The sequence below is a fragment of the Notolepis coatsorum genome (genome assembly GCF_963971535.1).
Source record: "Notolepis coatsorum genome assembly, chromosome: 19".
Classification (NCBI taxonomy): domain Eukaryota; kingdom Metazoa; phylum Chordata; class Actinopteri; order Aulopiformes; family Paralepididae; genus Notolepis; species Notolepis coatsorum.
The window spans coordinates 87,475,007-87,493,014 of record NC_140183.1 but is presented as its reverse complement, the minus strand read 5'-3'; the positions used below and the strand labels follow the sequence as shown (position 1 = coordinate 87,493,014).

The 18,008-nt window shown below is 44.5% G+C and overlaps 1 protein-coding gene across 1 annotated transcript in view; it reads left to right on the top strand.

Annotated features, from left to right (window-relative positions):
* zyx (zyxin) overlaps positions 1–18,008 on the top strand; it is a 46,043-nt gene that overhangs the window by 22,751 nt on the left and 5,284 nt on the right. The window contains exons 5-7 of the mRNA XM_084336367.1: positions 517–1,476; positions 2,319–2,460; positions 15,672–15,841. Coding sequence (XP_084192493.1) covers positions 517–1,476; positions 2,319–2,460; positions 15,672–15,841 — 1,272 coding nt within the window. The remainder of the gene's footprint in view (positions 1–516; positions 1,477–2,318; positions 2,461–15,671; positions 15,842–18,008) is intronic.

The following is an 18,008-nucleotide window of genomic DNA, read 5'->3' as shown; positions in this document are numbered from 1 at the left end:
TTGAGAACTCAAAGATGAGTAAAATATGGATACATCAGAAGGAGAAAGAGGAGAGGAAGCGGGGGGGGGGGGGGGGGGTGGTGCGGGTCGGTGGGCGTTGAACAAAGACATCCAGAGTTGGTGATTCACCCTGAGAGAAAAGAGAACTGCATAGAGAGCGAGCGATGCATACAGAACTGGGAAGTGGAGAGCATGAGTGTTGCTGCTGCCAGAGAGATACCCATAAATGGAGAGCATTTTCATACAACTGGGGGGAACTGGATCAGAGCAGAATGATTCCGCTAAATATATGTCGGGAAGATGAATTGGGTCTGATAAGCTGCTGATGGATGCACATTTTGCATTCAGTGGAAGTTGTATCACACTTTGTATAATGTAAAAAATAATATGCCTGTCTGCTGCTTCTAGATGTCCAATGGTGTATGTTAGAAGTTAACTTCCCACTGTGTGTGTGTGAACATTGAAACTACTCTGTGGTTGTTGATGTTGTTGTTGTTGTCACTGCTGTGTCCACAGTCACCCAGCCAGTACTCTGCACCGGCACCCAGGCCCCCAGGCGGTCCTCCTCCCACAGCTCCCAAGCCCTCCCTCTCCTTCCTCCCGCCTCCAGAGATGGGAGACAAACCCCCTCCCGCTCCCTGGGCAGAGGAGCTCAAAGCCAGAACAAACCGACAGGCCAATCACAACTCTGCTTCCACCCCTGGACCAGCCCCTGCCGCACAGCCATACGCCAAGGCCCCGGTCGTGGCTCCCAAGTCTGGGTTCGGAGGAAGACCGACGACCTCGGCCGCCTCTCTGGCACAGAGACTGAACGAGAGCCTGAATCACAAGCCTGCCCCTGCCACCAGCTCCTTCCCTCCGCCTGCCACCAGCTCCTTCCCTCCCGCTGCCCCTGCCACCAGCTCCTTCCCTCCCGCTGCCCCTGCCACCAGCTCCTTCCCTCCCGCTGCCCCTGCCACCAGCTCCTTCCCTCCGCCTGCCACCAGCTCCTTCCCTCCGGCTGCCCCTGCCACCAGCTCCTTCCCTCCGGCTGCCCCTGCCACCAGCTCCTTCCCTCCGGCTGCCCCTGCCACCAGCTCCTTCCCTCCCGCTGCCCCTGCCACCAGCTCCTTCCCTCCGGCTGCCCCTGCCACCAGCTCCTTCCCTCCCGCTGCCCCTGCCACCAGCTCCTTCCCTCCCGCTGCCCCTGCCACCAGCTCCTTCCCTCCCGCTGCCCCTGCCACCAGCTCCTTCCCTCCCGCTGCCCCTGCCACCAGCTCCTTCCCTCCCGCTGCCCCTGCCACCAGCTCCTTCCCTCCGCCTCCCGCTGCGCCTCCCGCACCGCCAGCCAACACAGCCTCCTATCACCATCCCTCTGCCAGTCAGGAGCATGTGACCCCGCCCCCTCCAGCTCCTGTGCCCCCTCCTCAGCCCAAGAGCATGGTAGCTCCGCCCTCCTCCTTCAACCAGCCAATGAAATCTCTTCCTTCCTCAACGGTAAGTCACGGTTCCTTCCGATTACATACGAGGAGCCCCCTTAACCTTCACATGCAGTAGAACGACAACAGATGTACAATTCCCTTTGAGAAGCCTCTTGGGCTTTATGTATAGTAGGAAAACACCAGACGTACAAATAATTCAGATTGTTAGATGTTAGAACAGGTGTCATGAGGGGGCGGTTAGGTGGCCGAGCGGAGATTGCGTTCGTCACCAACCCCGGAGCTGTGAGCTGGATTCGCCTGTTCGAATCCAGCTCACAGCTCCGGGGTTGTCACCAGCTTGGCTGGCCGTCTGCACTGATACAATTGGCTGTATTAGAGGGTGGGAGAAGCTGGCGGGGTGGGTCCGGGTCGTTGTAAACAGCGACTCCTACAGTTCGGTCGGGGCGCCTGCTAAGCGCGGATAGGACTTGAGGGGGATAGTGTGGTCCTCCCACACGCTACGCCCTCTCAGTGAGAATCCGCGCTGCCAGGTGAAAAGAAGCGGTGATTGGCTGGACGTGTGTCAGAGGAAGCACGTGGTAGCCTCCACTCTCCCAGATGATCTGACTGTGGGGGGTAAGTGCGCAGCGACCAGGAAGGGACTGGGAATTGGCATACGACTAACATTGGGATGGGAGAAAATCGGAGGAAAATGGAGGGGGAAAAAGATCAATAATAAAAAAAAGAACAGGTGTCATGCATTAATAATGAAATACAGGAAATATAGTACAGGACAGAGCATGTCTGAAAGAAGCTAGTTCAGCCATAAACAACAGAAATACTTCATAAGGCTGTGGAGCACATGTAAGTATGCAACAACGTAAATAATTAATCCGTAGACACTGTGTGTGTTTGTAGCCCTCGCCCCCTGGCCCAGTGTCTGTCCCAGGCGGCGGCGTGCCGCTCTCCATGAGGGAGGTGGAGGAGTTGGAGAGGATGACCAAGGACTTCATCAAAGACATGGACACACACGCACCGGTCATCACCTCGCCTCCCACGGGTACACACACACGCACACGCACACGCACACACAAGAAAACTTGTAGTGTTCCTAGCCTTACTATCTCTCCTACAGTAGGAAAGTCTGGTAGTGTTCCTAGCCTTACTAGCTAGTGAGACAGCCGTTGATGCTACATTCTAATCGAGGATACATTCTAAACACAGAGGCAGGCATGACGGGACGAAGTGCTGATTGGCGAATCGAGTTTACAGTTCTAGTTAGGATTTCTTAAGTTAAGATGGGATACACAAGGTCTGAGATAGGATAGGACACACAGCCATGAGTTTAGACGGACAGAAACAACAGTTGTGATTGGAGGATCAAGAAAAGAGGGCGGCGGTTTGAGATATTGCTTCTGCAATAGGATGATGGGATTCTTCCCATCTTTGAAACCTAAGTTAAGACAAACAGTCAGGAAATGTCTCTGTAATGAGGCTCCTGGGCCCTCATTTATCAATTTTTCTCAGAAAGTATTCTATTTTCATACGTAAGCACAGAATTTAGAATGTGTGCACGCACAAAAAAAACGGGACTTATCACACGTGCGTACACAGGTCCTACGCACACCTGTCTTGATAAATATGACTTTGATCCTACGTTTGAGCTCGTGCATTGTTTTAAGTATTTGCATACCAGAACCGCCCCGATTAACCATATACGGTAATGGAACACCCCCATGAAATGTGGAAAAGTGGACTAACCCGAGCGAACTCTGAGAGACTTCACTGAGAGCGAGATTGATCACCGAGGTCCAACCAACAAATTGAACGTATACAGCATTTCCCGTTGTGAACAATCTTATTTGGAAACATGACACACAGAATAATAGTATTTAGCGTTTTATTTTAAACAATATTTAATCGTATGATTATAGATATTTTTAGAGAATAAATAAATCCAATGAAGTTGCCAAGTTCACAGACAACTCTGCGCTCTAATGCCTATTATGTGCGCTCGTCATGAGCCCGTTCTGGTCAGAGTCATATGGCTTCAGTGGATAACTATGATCTGCATTTAAGTGAATATGAATGAGACTCCGGCCACCGGCACATTATCAGCCAAAATGCGCATCGCAGATTATCTGTACATTGACCAAGTGGAATCCCGTTCACATTACTGATTACCGATGGAGCAAACTCTGAGAGATTGTTCACAGAGGCGCTGCCGAACCAAGATATAATGTGATGTGTATAATATAATGTGTGTAGAGGGATATGCTACAATCTATTTTGTTGTTGGTATTAGGCAGCCTATATGAAGTACATATAATAGCAGCCAGCCCATAGCCTACATTATGCAACAGTAACTTGCGCATATAATAACACACAGCCCTGCGAAGCCTGCATACAGTAAACTAACTTGATCATTAATCTAGCTGTTGTATCTTTACGCTTATGAAAACATTAAATAATATGTATAGGCTATAGGCCGTCGCTTTAGCCTATATTCTCAAATTGCATTTAATGGCTGAATGAATGAATGAAAAACTTTATTTAACAGATTGCAGAATGGGTACAATACAGTACGGCTCAATACACACAATTGTTAAGGGGATGCAGACCAGAGAAAGACTTTTGTCTTGTTTACATCAGGGTCCCCCAACTCGAGTCCTCGATATCCTCGCGGAAGGACCAGTATACCTTTATATCATATCATATTCATATTCATATCATAGTTTACTCTATCAGCCTACCAGCATGTAATACGTTCTTTGTTAGAACTCAACTTGTTATTATTTTGCGCATAGATTGCAGAAATACGGGGATGTTTTGATTTAGGCTTTGACACAGAATACAAGTCATGATATCACCCACACGATATATGCTCTGTGTCCAGAGCATGTATGCTTTTCATTCATTTAAGACACATTTATTGCAAGGGTTTTGTATACACATACACTCAACAAATAACCTCTGTCTGTTCTCGTTGCAATGCGTTTATATCGTGGGTGTTCATATGACTTGTATTCTGCTTACAGCTTCGGGGTTCCACTTATTATGTTTAACAATGGCAAAGCCTTTTAAATATAATCAAAACGTTCCCGTATTTCTGCAATATATGCGCAAAATAATAACGAGTTGAGTTACGTGGAGCGCAGTCAGTGCTTATTTCCGCGTTGTAAAAATATTCTACCACCGGGCGCCAACTACGCATGGTCTGACCTGTGCTTAAATATACGCACAAAGTCAAGCACAAGTTCAAATTGATAAATCCCACACTTTGCTTAGAAATGATCGTACGCACGGGTTACGCACATATCTGTGCGTACGTCAAGTTGATAAATGAGGGCCCAGGTGTTTATCTTTTGCCATTCCAACCCTCCTCACACATACGGACATCTTTGCATGCTCCTATTAACGAATTGGAGAGAGCTTTATTTCATATCCAACTATCTCACACCGCGGGCAGCTGTTGTGTCGTAGCAGAGCGGCTGATATCTTAATTACCGATCATGTTAATCGTATATTAGCGGCCTTCGCTTTCCCCTCGATCTCCCTCACAGGCGAGTCAGCGCAGCGGGCTACAGTAATTGTAGAGATAGAAACGTGATTAGTCCCTCTTTTGGTTTGTGGATATGGAGGTTTAGCTAGAGCTTTGATCGTTTCTAGGTTCTTTTCATTATCATTCCTTGGGAGTGTTTATCAACTTCAGTCGGTAAGATTCCTGTTGACTTTGTACCTGATTTTCATGCTCTCCTCTCACCTTGTTTTTTTTTAATTTATTACGGAACCATTCTGACTGTTCCTGTCACGTTCTCCTGGGTAGGGCTGGGTACTGACGATCAATATCATTGAGGTATCTATTTTGAATCAAATCAAAACTACCCGTTATTGAAAAATGTTGACAAACTATATACATTTTCAATATTTTTATTGTCAAAAGAAAAAGGTTTTTTTCATAGCCATTCACCACCGGCATTACCGTATACAACATGACAAATCAATGCAAAACTTGCTTGGGTGCACGATGCCTTTTGGCTATTGCCTTGGAGCCCGAAGGCCTTGCCCTCACCAGCAGCAGCAAGCCGTTTTAGCACCTGCACCACTGTGCATACAGTGTTGTGTATGCACTGTTATGCTATCGGTATCAAATGCATTTCAATAAGATTGTACATGTATGATGTGTATGTGACAAAAAAAAAATTTGACTTTGAAATGCAAGGTATTGACCTATCTCAAACCCCCGCCCTCTTTTCTCAATCCTTCAATCCTTCGCAAAGGGTTGCTTCCCTCGGACAAACAAAAGTTAGAAATGTTTTCAAAACATACCCAGCCCTATCGGCATGAGCCCATTTAAATGAAGTAGATGATGGATAAAAACAAATGCTCCTGTCAGCAAAACCGCTAAAGGTCATAGACATGAAGGAATATAAAAAACACACACTCAAGTTTGTTTGCCTCCTCACTCCATCACAACTCTTACTCTGGAATGTGTGCCTCTGGATGTGAAGCACAGCCGAGCCGAGGAGACTGGTCTGATGGGTTCTGTTCACCACCATTGGTCACCGTAATCGTCTACTTTAGGCAATAGCCCAGCTGATCCCAAGTAGTACTGTGTAGATAATATCCACAGCTGTCGGCATTTAAAATTGACTTTGAACTGGTCGCTTAAGGGGAAACTCCACCGCAAAATAAAATGGTCTCATTTGGTAGAATGTGATTCGGCCGTACAAATGATGTGAAAAAGTAACAGTGCGGTGCAATAAAAAGTAAAGTAAAATAGAAGTGCAATAAAATAGAATGGACGGAGTAAAATAGTGCTACAGTACAATCAACAGCGGAGTGTATTAAAAGGCTATGGTGAAGAGGTACGTTTTTAGCTTCTTTTTCTTTTTAAATATTAAGAGATCTAGCTTCCATAATGTCCATAGGTAGTGTGTTCCATAACTTTGGTGCATAGTTTGCAAAGGCTGCATCCCCGATTCTCTTTAGGCTGTGGTTTGGAACCTTCAATAGACCAGTAGTAGATGATCGCAATGTTCTAGAAGGCACAATAGTTGACTAGAGAATTTGCAATGTAGCTTGGCCCTGTTGCATTTAGTGCTTTGTATATAAGGAGGAGGACCTTGAAATCGTTATAAATGTTACCGGAAGCCAGTGTAGGTTAGCTAATACTGGCCTGATGTGGTCTCTCCTCTTGGTTCTAGTTAGTAGCCTAGCTGCCGAGTTTTTTTTTTTTTTTTTAACTTACATTTTTTATTAACATTTATTTAGACAGACAGCACTTACAAAAAATAAATAATAAAAAATGAAGAGACTAGTATCACAATAAAAACAAAAACAAAAAACAGTGCACATAAATATTTACATGGGTATCACATGGTTAGTTGTCTGGTTCCCCTACTGTTGTTTTCTAGGTATTTGATACAAAGGCTGATTGTGTATCTCCCTTAAACAGGCATAAACAGGTAATTCCTACTCAAAGACAATAAATGCTGACTAAGGTTTGTATGTGTGATCTGGGTCCAGAGACCCTCCTTGAGTTTCTTTCTTCCCTTATCCTTCGTCCTTTCTTTTTTTTTTCTCTTTATTAACTTTCACTTTGCCTTTTGTTTCACCCATTCACAAACCACATCATCCCTGAATATTTAATAACACACCGTTAAACAGACATAAATAATAAGGTATAAAAGCATTCAGCACTTGTAATATCCCAAAAACAAAATAGATAATATTAACTAAAGTACAGGTGTGTGACATGGGTTCATAGACCCTGCTTGAACATCTTTCCTCCTTTACCCTTCACTCTCTTGTGTTGCATTTGGTTCTTCCTCTGTGATGTCGTTCTCGTTCCTTTTATAATCCTCCCACTTTCCCCATCTTTCCCCAAATTTCTCTTCCTGTAACCTCAGCATGTGTGTTATCCTTTCCATATCCTGTATTTCTTCCACTATTCCTACCCATTTTGCTATTGTCGGTGGGTCTTCCTTATACCACAGTCTCGTTATTGCTTTTCTGGCCGCTATCAACATTATCTTTATTAAATATTTGTCCCCCCCTTGTATTCCCTCGTGTGTCAGGTCTCCTAAGTAAAGCACCAGTCCTGTTTGTGGTATCCCGTATCCTAATATTCTGATCATTGCTTCCCCTATCTCCTCCCAATATCCCTTCAGCTTCTGACATCCCCAGAATATGTGCGTGTGATTTGCCCCCTCCTTCCCACACATCCTCCAGCATGCTTTTTGTGTTGGTGCATATTTTCCCTTCAGCTCTGGGGTTATAAAGAATCTGATTATGTTTTTCCATCCAAATTCTTTCCATATTCTCGATCCTGTTGTTGAATGTTGTACCTCGCATATGTTCCCCCATTCCTTCCCTGTTATTTCTATCTCTAGCTCTCTCTCCCATTTCTCCCTTATGTAATCGGTCGTGTGTCCCTTGCTGGTCATTATAGCCCGGTATATTGCTGATATTACTCTTCCTTGCCCCCCTTCGTATGCCCATACTATCATCTTTATTATTCCATTCTGTTCCTCGTCTTTGGCCCCCCTTATTTCTTTGTTGTAGTAGTCTCTAACCTGTAGATATCTGAAGTGGTCCCTGTTTTCTAGTCCAAATTTCTCCTTTAATTTTTGTAGTGTCTGCATTTCTCCCTTCTCTATCATTTTGCATATTGCTGTTGCCCCCCCCCCTCTCCCACCTTCTGAATCCATGGTCTAACCTCCCTGGTTTGAATCTCTTGTCATGTGCTACCCATCTCAGGACCCCTGACTGCTTCTCCAATTTGTGTGTTTTTACTACTCTGTTCCATATGGTCAAGGTGTATTTGGTGATTGGATCTAATAGTCCCTCTTTTTCTTTAAATAGTTCCCTATCCCCCACCAGAGCTTGTACCTTGTATCCCTCCCCTTCTTTTTCAATGTCTTTCCATCTTGCCTCATATCTGTCGTTACACCAGCACGTCACTGCTCTCAGTTGTGCTGCATAGTAATAATCTTGTAGGCTGGGTACTGCCATCCCTCCCTCTTCCTTTGGTAGTTGTAGTGTTTTATATCTGACCCGTGGTCTTCTCCCCGCCCATATGAACCTCGATATCAGTCTGTCCCACTCCCTGAATTGATTCTGTGGTATTTGTATCGGTAGTGACTGGAATAGGTACAGTAACCTTGATAGTATGTTCATTTTAATGACCTCTATTCTTGAATTGAAGTCCAAGGGCATTACTGTCCATCTCTCTAGGTCTCTCTTGATGTTCTGATTTATCTGTGTATAATTCGCCTCAAACAGTTTCTCCACCCCTCTCGTGATGTTCACCCCTAAGTATTTAATCTTGTCCATGTCCCATCTTATCCCGTACTGTTCTCTAATTTCCGTCGTTGGAGAGTAGTTCCATGCTAAGGTCTGTGTCTTTGTCACGTTTAGTTTGTATCCTGAGTAGTGACCATATTCCTTCAGTAGATCCATCAGTGCCGGGAAGCTCTTTTCTGGTTGCCTCATGTATACTATCACGTCGTCTGCAAATAAGCCTAGTTTATATTCCGTTCCCTTTATCCTTACTCCCTTGATGTCCTCGGTCTGCCTGATCAGTTGTGCCAGTGGTTCTATGAAAACGGCGAAGAGCGTCGGTGAGAGACAACATCCCTGTCTGGTAGCCCTCTCTAATCTGATTCTATCCGTCAAGCTGCCATTCACCTTAACCCTCGCTGTCGGCTCTTGATATAGCGCCTTGATCATCTTCATTGCCCTCCCGTTCAGTCCGAACCTCATCAATGTTTTATATAAAAATGTCCAGCTCACACTGTCGAATGCTTTTTCTGCATCTAGGCTAATCAGTACCGCGCTACCACCTTGTTTTTGTATCTCCTCTACTATGTGTAATGTCTTTCTCACGTTGTCCTGTGTCTGTCTCCCTTTAATAAATCCAGTTTGATCTTCATCTATAATGTCTGGCATAAACGTCTCAAATCTTTTTGATATTATCGATGTATACATTTTGTAATCTACGTTGAGTATGGACACAGGTCTGAAACTACTACATAATTCCCTATCCTTCCCTTCCTTCGGTATCGTGGTGATTATGGCTTCCTTCCACGAGGGGGGCATTTTCCCCTCTTCCATCGTGTGTCTGAACGCCGCCCCTAACATGGGTGCTAATTCAGTTCTAAATGTCTTGTAGAATTCCGATGGGAATCCGTCGCTCCCCGGAGACTTGTTGTTTTTAGCTCTACTAATTGCATCTTCCAGTTCTTGTTCCGTAATTATTTTATTTAACTCTTCATTCTGTTCTTTCCCTATCGATGGTAACTCTAGCTTCTCCAGATATGTTTCTATTTCCTCTTCTCCCGCTGCTTTTGGCTGTGTGTATAATTTCTCATAGTATTCTCTAAATGCCCTCTCTATTTCAGCTGGGTCCCTCAATATTTCATTAGTCTTTGTATCCCTTATTGTGTGTATCGTGTTCAACTTCTGTTGCGTTCTAATTCTCCTAGCCAGCAGTCTGGTCGCTTTTGGTCCCCCTTCATAGTACGTTTGTTTCATGAACCTCGCTTTCTTTTCTATTTCCGTCAATAATTCCCTATTTATCCTGGCCTTTACTTCTTTGATTTCTCCGAGCGTTTCCTGTTCTTTTGATATCTGGTGTCTCCCCTCTAGCTTCTTTAGCTTCCCTATCAGATTGTGATATGTCTCCGTTCTGGCCTTCTTCAGCATTGCTGTTTTTTCCATCAATTTCCCCCTTATCACTACCTTCAGTGTGTCCCATAGAATGTTCGGGTCTACCGCCCCGTTGTCATTTTCTTCCTTATATCTGGCTATCTCCTCCTTGATCTGACTCACCACCCCTTTGTTATTTAATATTCCTACATTTAGTCTCCAAATCGTGTTCCTCCGTCTCCCTTCTAGATCTACTGTCAGATATATGGCACTGTGATCCGATATGTCCGCCACTCCTATACTGCTCTCCCGTGCCCTGTAACTGTCCCCCGTCGTCATCAAAAAGTAGTCTATTCTCGCATACGTCACGTGTGGGTGTGAGTAATGTGTGTATTCCCTGTCCATGGCGTGCATCTCCCTCCAAACGTCTGTAATTCCCATTTCCGTCATCTGAATATTCATATATCTACTGATGGGCGCCCGTCCTTTTCTAGTACTCGTGGTGTCTAGGTCGTGATTCAGTACTACGTTAAAATCTCCCGTACATATCAATATCCCTTCTAGTTCCATCACTATCATGTCAAAAATGGTCTCATATAAATCCCTCTCACTCTCTGGGGGTGCATAAACATTTACTAACGTAACCATTTGGCCCTCCATTTTCCCCTTCACCAAAACAAACCTTCCCTCCTTGTCTCTTACTTCCTTGATCAATTCAAATTTGACTGTGTTTTTGATTAACGTGATTACTCCTCTCCTCGGGTTTTGTTCAAAGGAACTATAGTATGCATTTTCATATCCAAATCTCTTCAGTTTCTCATGACCCTGTGCTACCAAATGTGTCTCCTGCAGAAAAATCACTTCCATCTCACTTTTTTTACATTTCAACATCACTTTGCCCCTTTTTATCGCATTATTCATTCCATTAACGTTTAACGACATCATTTTTATACCTTTAACCCTTGTCATCTTTCTTCTTCTTTCGTCTGTCAGTCCCCCCCATGTCACACTCATTCCCCCCTCCGGTTGGAGCCTCCGCTCTCTTCACCGAATACATATAATGATTAACATAAATAAAAAACATAAACTTTACATAAAGTGCTCCCAAGGCGTTCGGGGGGTCCCTGTGTCCCCCCCTGTCCCCTGCTGGTGGGTGAGGGGTAATTGCCCTCCTAGCGAGGGGCCCCCTCCTGACGGCTTGGGGGTTTGAAACCCTTGCCCCCAATCGCTCGTCATATTTGTCCAGCTTTCTTACTGTTTTTTTTTTGCTTTCGAGCTCCTGGATCAAAGACCCTCTTTTCTTGTTCCCTCTCAATGTGACTCATATGTTTCATTGTCCCTCCTTCCTCCCATATCCGTGTGCGGTGTCTCCCGTGTATCACTTATTATTTTCTTTTCCTCTCCTCTATTTTCTATGTGATGTCCATTTATCCCCTTAATCCCTCCCAACTGTGTTACTCACAGCGTGTTTCTATGTATCTGTTTCAGTATGGTCTGTGTCTCGCCTATCAAACCTAGTTATATTTCCATTTATTTCCTCCATCAGCTTGTGTATTATGTGTCCATGTATACGTTACGTTCATTTCTATATCCTGCCTCTACCTGGGAATGTGTGCTTATGCATATGTTATTTCAGTTTCTATACTTTGTCTCTATTTGAATAGTTTTTTCAATCTCTTGTGCGTGTACTCATCCGTTCGTCTCCTCCCGCCTCCTCATCCGTCTCCGTCCTCGCTCCGTCACGTTTCACCTCCGCCTTCTCCTCTCTCCTCCCTCCGGTTTCGGTCTTCCACTCTGATCCATCTGCGGGCTCCTTCCAATCTCTGTTGCAGGCTCCGCGTCTGTTCCTCCCGCCTCCTTCCTTCTCCGTCCTCCGCCATCCTCATCCCTCGCCGTCTCATCTCTCGCTCCGCTTCTCGTGCCGTCGCGTACATCGCCGCTCCTTCCCCCCAGTGAATCCTTAGCGAGGTCATGGGTGACTGGAATCTCATTCCGTTTTCTTTCAGGGTTTTCTTCAGTCCCGCGTAGGACCTGCGTGTTATCGCTACCGCTGTCGAGTAGTCGTGATCAAATGATAGTCTTTTCCCTTCGATTTCAATCTTCTTGGTCCACGCGGTTCTGAGTACCAATTCCTTAACCTCGAATCTCAGAAAGTTAATAATCACCGCCCTCGGAGGTCTGTCCGGTTGTGGTCTCGGAGCCAACGCCCTGTGGGCCCTCTGTATCTCCATTTTTTCCAGTCCCGTTTCCTTCATTTGTTCTTTGATAAGTTTTTCCACATATAGGGTCACCGATTCCCCTTCGACTCCTTCTTTCAGTCCCCATATTCTGATGTTATTTCTCCGTGACCTCCCCTCCATGTCCGACATCTTTGTCTCCATCTGTTCTTGTTTCTGAATCACACATGTTAATACCTCGTGTATCTCCGTGTTCCATTCCTCCGCTTGAGCCGTCCTAGTCTGTAACTCGGTCACGTTTCTGTTCTGTTACGCCATCTTCTCCTCCACCCTTTTGATTTCTGTATTCATTTCACCTCTGAAGTCCTCCTGTTCCTTCCTCAATTCCTCCCGTAGCTTCCCAATATCATTCCTTATCGTGTCCGTGTTCAGTTTTATCGCCGCTGTTATGTTCTCCAGTATCCCGGCCTGCATGTTCACGGCCCATCCTGGCATTACCGTGTCTGCCTCAGCGGTACCTCCCCCTTCTTTCGCCTGGCTTTTCTCGGCTTCGCTCCGGGGATTCTGTTTCTTCGGATTCTCTCCTTCTCGTATGTTCTCCATTTCTATTTCCTTCACAATCGTTGTCTCTTCCTTACTTCTCGTGAGCATTTTCCTTTTTTAATTACTTTTCGGGTCTTTTTTTATCCGTTTTTTCACTCATTTGACCAGGAGCTCTTTCGCACGTGTGTTACCCGTCTGCTCTCATACCGGAAGTCAGCTGCCGAGTTTTGAATGAGTTGGAGTCGTTCTCTTGGGTTTTTTGGGAGGCCGGTGAGGAGTGCATTACAGTAGTCAAGTCGGCTTGAGATAAAGGCATGGATCAGTTTTTCAGCGTCTTTTTGATTTATAAACGGCCATACCTTAGGCTTAGCTATGTTTCTAAGGTGGAAAAATTATGTTTTTGTCACCTTGTTGATGTGTGATTTAAAGCTTAGGTCTGAGTCTATTATAACACCAAGACTTGTAACTTTAGGTTTGATCCAACGAGTAAATTGCCCCATATTGCTCTGTAATATTTCTCTTTTTGTTATAGGACCGTCATCCATTTGTTTATTGCTAAGAGACAGGCGGAAATGGAGTGAATAGCTGTGTGATCATTTGGTTCAGCGGAGATGTACAATTGTGTGTCATCTGCGTAACTATGGAAACATACATTGTGTTTTGTAATGATGTCTCCAAGTGGCAGCATGTATAGTGAGAATAATAATGGACCAAGGCAGCTCCCCTGTGGAACTCCGGAGTAGGTGTCATGTTTCTCAGAAGAATGATCTCCAAGCCTAACGTAATATTTTCTCCCTTTGATATATGTTCTGAACCAGTTTAATACGTAGTCAGAAAGACCAGCTAACTTTTCTAGACGATTTATTAGGATATCATGGTCGATCGTATCAAACGCTGCGCTTAGATCTAATAGGATGAGAATTGAGACTTTGTTTGCATCAGAGTTTATTCTGAGGTCACTACTTATTTTAGTAAGAGCAGTTTCAGTGCTATGGTGCGTTCCGAAGCCTGATTGAAATTCCTCCATGATGTTGTTTTCTTTGAGAAAGGAGTTTATTTGTATTGAGACCATTTTTTCAAGTATCTTGCTGATGAATGGGAGGTTGGATATCGGCCTATAGTTGGTTAGTACATTACTGTCTAGTTTGGGTTTCTTTAGTAAGGGTCTTACGACGGCTGTTTTGAATGCATCTGGGAAAATGCCTGTCAGAAGTGATGTATTTATAATATTTAGGACATGACTTGCAATACTCTCGAATATTCGCTTAAGAAATGCTGTGGGTATAGGGTCAATACAGGAAGTGGAGGAGTGGATACACCATGACAGTTTTGTAAAGCTCAGTTGATGTAATGCAAGCAAATTTTCCTATGGTTACTTTTTCGCAGGGTTTGCTGATGGTGTCCATGTTTGTATCGGGACTAATGCTGGCTCTAATTAAAGTTATTTTGTTATTGAAGAATAAGGCTAGTTCTTCACATTTGGATGCAGATGACTGTGGAGGGGTGGGGGCAGTGTTGAGTAGCTGGTCGATGGCTGAGAATAATATTCTAGAGTTTCCAGCATTCTCTGTGATAATCTCTGATAATCTAGGCTTGTAGAAACCAGCCAGGTGTGTGTCAGGAGGGGAGATTCAGGTTAAATACATTTACATTTAGTCATTTAGCTGCCGCTTTTATTCAAAGCGACTTACAAGTTCTGTACAACAAGTCAACAGGAAGGGTACAACTCTGACAGCTAAGGGTAAGTAAAGTTGTTCGTCAAGCAGTTTTGAACTTGAGTGCATATTAACATAGTAGGTAATAATATAGGCAAGGTAGATTGACTAGCTTCCCCAGTAGCAGAGTGCTTACTAGTAAAACGGGCATTCTTGATTGAGGAAGTGGAAGTGCACTTGTCCCTTTATCTCTACCGCAAATGTCATTGTTGTAATTATCTCCCCTTCTGGAGCACAGGTCAACACTGTCTTTATTTATTTATTTTCACTTGTCATTTTTGGTCGGCCTCTATCTGTCAAATTGGTATGAAAGTCCCTGGTGGAATTTCCCTTTTTTAAATTAGGTGGAGCATATTCTGTTGGATTCTTTAGTTTTGACCAGCTAATGCATGGCACCAGTACAGGTCATTTGATTTAAGTTGTAATGCAAAATATACTACTAAGTATCCATGGTTACTAACAGTCAATACACAACACACAAAACAGTGTCGTGAAATAATAATTTGACCTGTTAATGCCTATTTTTACTATTTATGGGAATGGAATTCTTGGAATTCTGCCACATATGTTGCAGTTTGATTGCAGTGGGCTATAGAGCGTTTCTAACGTGACAACATAGCCATTCTAAATGGGGCCCTTTGTATTTCCAGTTGCGATGTTTGTTAATATGATATCTGACAGGAAATAAACAGGGGCCGAAGCTGTTCCCCTGGCAACGGAATAGCAACAGAATTCTTCTGAAATAGTCTATCAATTAGGTCTACTTTAGCCCCCTTGTTTACTGTGTAGTAACATTGTGTTCCACATCACTTCCTTCTTATGAGCTGCTGACTAATGTGTGTATGGCATTTACAGACCAAATGGCTTTTCCCAAAATAGACTTTTCCAGACAATTAATTTGTCCCGTCAATTAAACCATATTAACTATATTTCATTACGTGATTTGTGAATATAATTGCCCTCCCCCCATGAATTTTGCACATGAGGAATTGGCAAGACGTGTGGATTTGTCGGTGACCTTCGTGTGTGTGTGTGTGTTCGTCTCTCTCGCTCCTCCTCCCTCTCTCCTCCTCCCTCTCTCCTCCTCCCTCTCTCCCCCTCCTCCCTCTCTCCCCCTCCTCCTCCCTCTCTCCTCCCTCTCTCCCCCTCTCTCGCTCCTCCTCCCTCTCTCCCCCTCTGGTCAGAGGTGTGTGGGAAGTGCGGTGAGGCTCTGTCACGCACCCAGCCAGCAGTGAGGGCCATGGACAAGCTCTTCCACTCCACCTGCTTCTGCTGCATGAGCTGCCAGCGCCCCCTGCAGGGCATGCAGTTCTACGACAGGGACAGCACACCCCAGTGCGAGGAATGCTACACGGTGGGGGTACACACACAGAACAAACACACACTCTGATGTACACACACAGAACAAACACACACTCTGATGTACACACACAGAACAAACACACACTCTGATGTACACACACAGAACAAACACACACTCTGATGTACACACACAGAACAAACACACACTCTGATGTACACACACACATTCACAGACAACAAACACACACTCTTGACGTACACACACACAGAACAAACACACACTCTGATGTACACCCACACATTCACAGACAACACACACTCTTGACGTACACACACAGAACAAACACACACTCTGATGCACACACACACACATTAACATACAACAAGCACACACTCTTGACGTACACACACACAGAACAAACACACACTCTGATGCACACACACACACATTAACATACAACAAGCACACACTCTTGATGTACACATACACACACAACAAGCACACTCTGATGCACACACACATCCACATCCACACACAACAAACACACACTTTTGACGTACACACAAACACACACACACACATGGACTCCGCTCCCTCCCTCCCTTTAGTCGTAGCTTCCTGTCCGTCTACAACAGCAGATATATAATAAGCAGATACACATTCTAAATAATTTTTTTACAACTCTCTGGTTTTACATTTGTGTAATTTATTTGACGTCTGTGTAAAGTTGCTCAGGAGGTCGAGCGGTTGTCTGATAATCTCAAGGTTCCTTCCCGGTTTGATTCTGGCTCCTCCTTGATATGGTTGGGTACCGAACTCTGTACTTTTAACCCTTTCACTGCCACACGACAGAAGGTCAGCCCTTTACTATCACACAACCGACGGCGATGCTCCATCATTAGCATCATTAGCTCCGCAAATGCGGAGCTAATGATGCTAATGATGGAGCATCGCCGTCGGTTGTGTGATAGTAAAGGGCTAACCTTCTGTATTGTCACAGTGAAAGGGTTAACCGGCTGCCGTGTGGCAGTGAAAGGGTTAAGGGTACCGGCCAAATGACATCGGTACTGCCGAGTACCGAGTCACGCTAGATCAATCGGTACCATATTTCGGTACCTTTATATGTTTAGTATACGAGTGTAATATACTAGACAAGAAGGAGCCTATATTACAGTTCCATCACTTTCTTTAACACTTTAATCGCCAGAAACGCCGAAACTCGTCATTGCCCGACATGCTCATTCTGCCGAAGACGCCGTAACACGTCTTTGATATCAATATTTCAAAAATCTGTGATCGAAATCATATTTCTCCTCCGGGAACCTGAGATATACTGCTGAGCTCCACTCAACTCTCTAACGGTTCAAGAGCGCCATCTGGTGGCCGATCGGCAGATCGCCCAACAGGAAGTGACGCGCCAAACAGGAAGTGCTCACCCATATTTCGTCCGGGCACTCGCGATCGTTAGCAGGACTCCATCTCGACACACTGGATAATCAATCGCTCGCCCTAACTCAATAAACAACGTTATTTGGACGTATAAAGTATTATACAACCTGGACTACTCCAAGCTGATCGCCCAACGGCCCGAGGAGACTGGGGTAAGTTTCAGCGTTTATTATTACCGTGTTCGATATAAACTGCTCTGATGACCATATGACCCACACTAGATGAATGATATAACGTTGCCCACGGAATTATAAACGACCCCCCGCCCATCCGGTCAACATCAGATCATACGTAGTAACTTCTAGAAGTACCTCCAGTTGAAATTTTTTATCTGGCACCGATCGCTACCAAACTGTATTTGATCATCAATATAATGCATTTAGGGCTATAAATCAAGTTCTGGAGAAAGCTGCAGAAAACGATAGAAAACATACTTGTACTTTAGACCGTATTTTAGTATGAATATGTGAATGAAAAAGTATAACGTTGCTACACCCTGAACAATAGATATAGGACATTGAATGGGCCATAGTAATGTCAATTTAGCAATAGAATTTAAAAGGTTATAGCCCTGCAAAGAAGGGGAACTTCTCCATAGACAAATAGAGCTGGCTAGGGATGGTAAATTATGAATTTAACCATGGCGATCAAAGTGTTAATATGAAAGACCAGACGAAGTCAGAGGAGTTTGATCATATTTACAGAGGATGGCCGGATAATGTTGATATTTAAACGGATATTTACAAACATAATACATGATCATGCGATT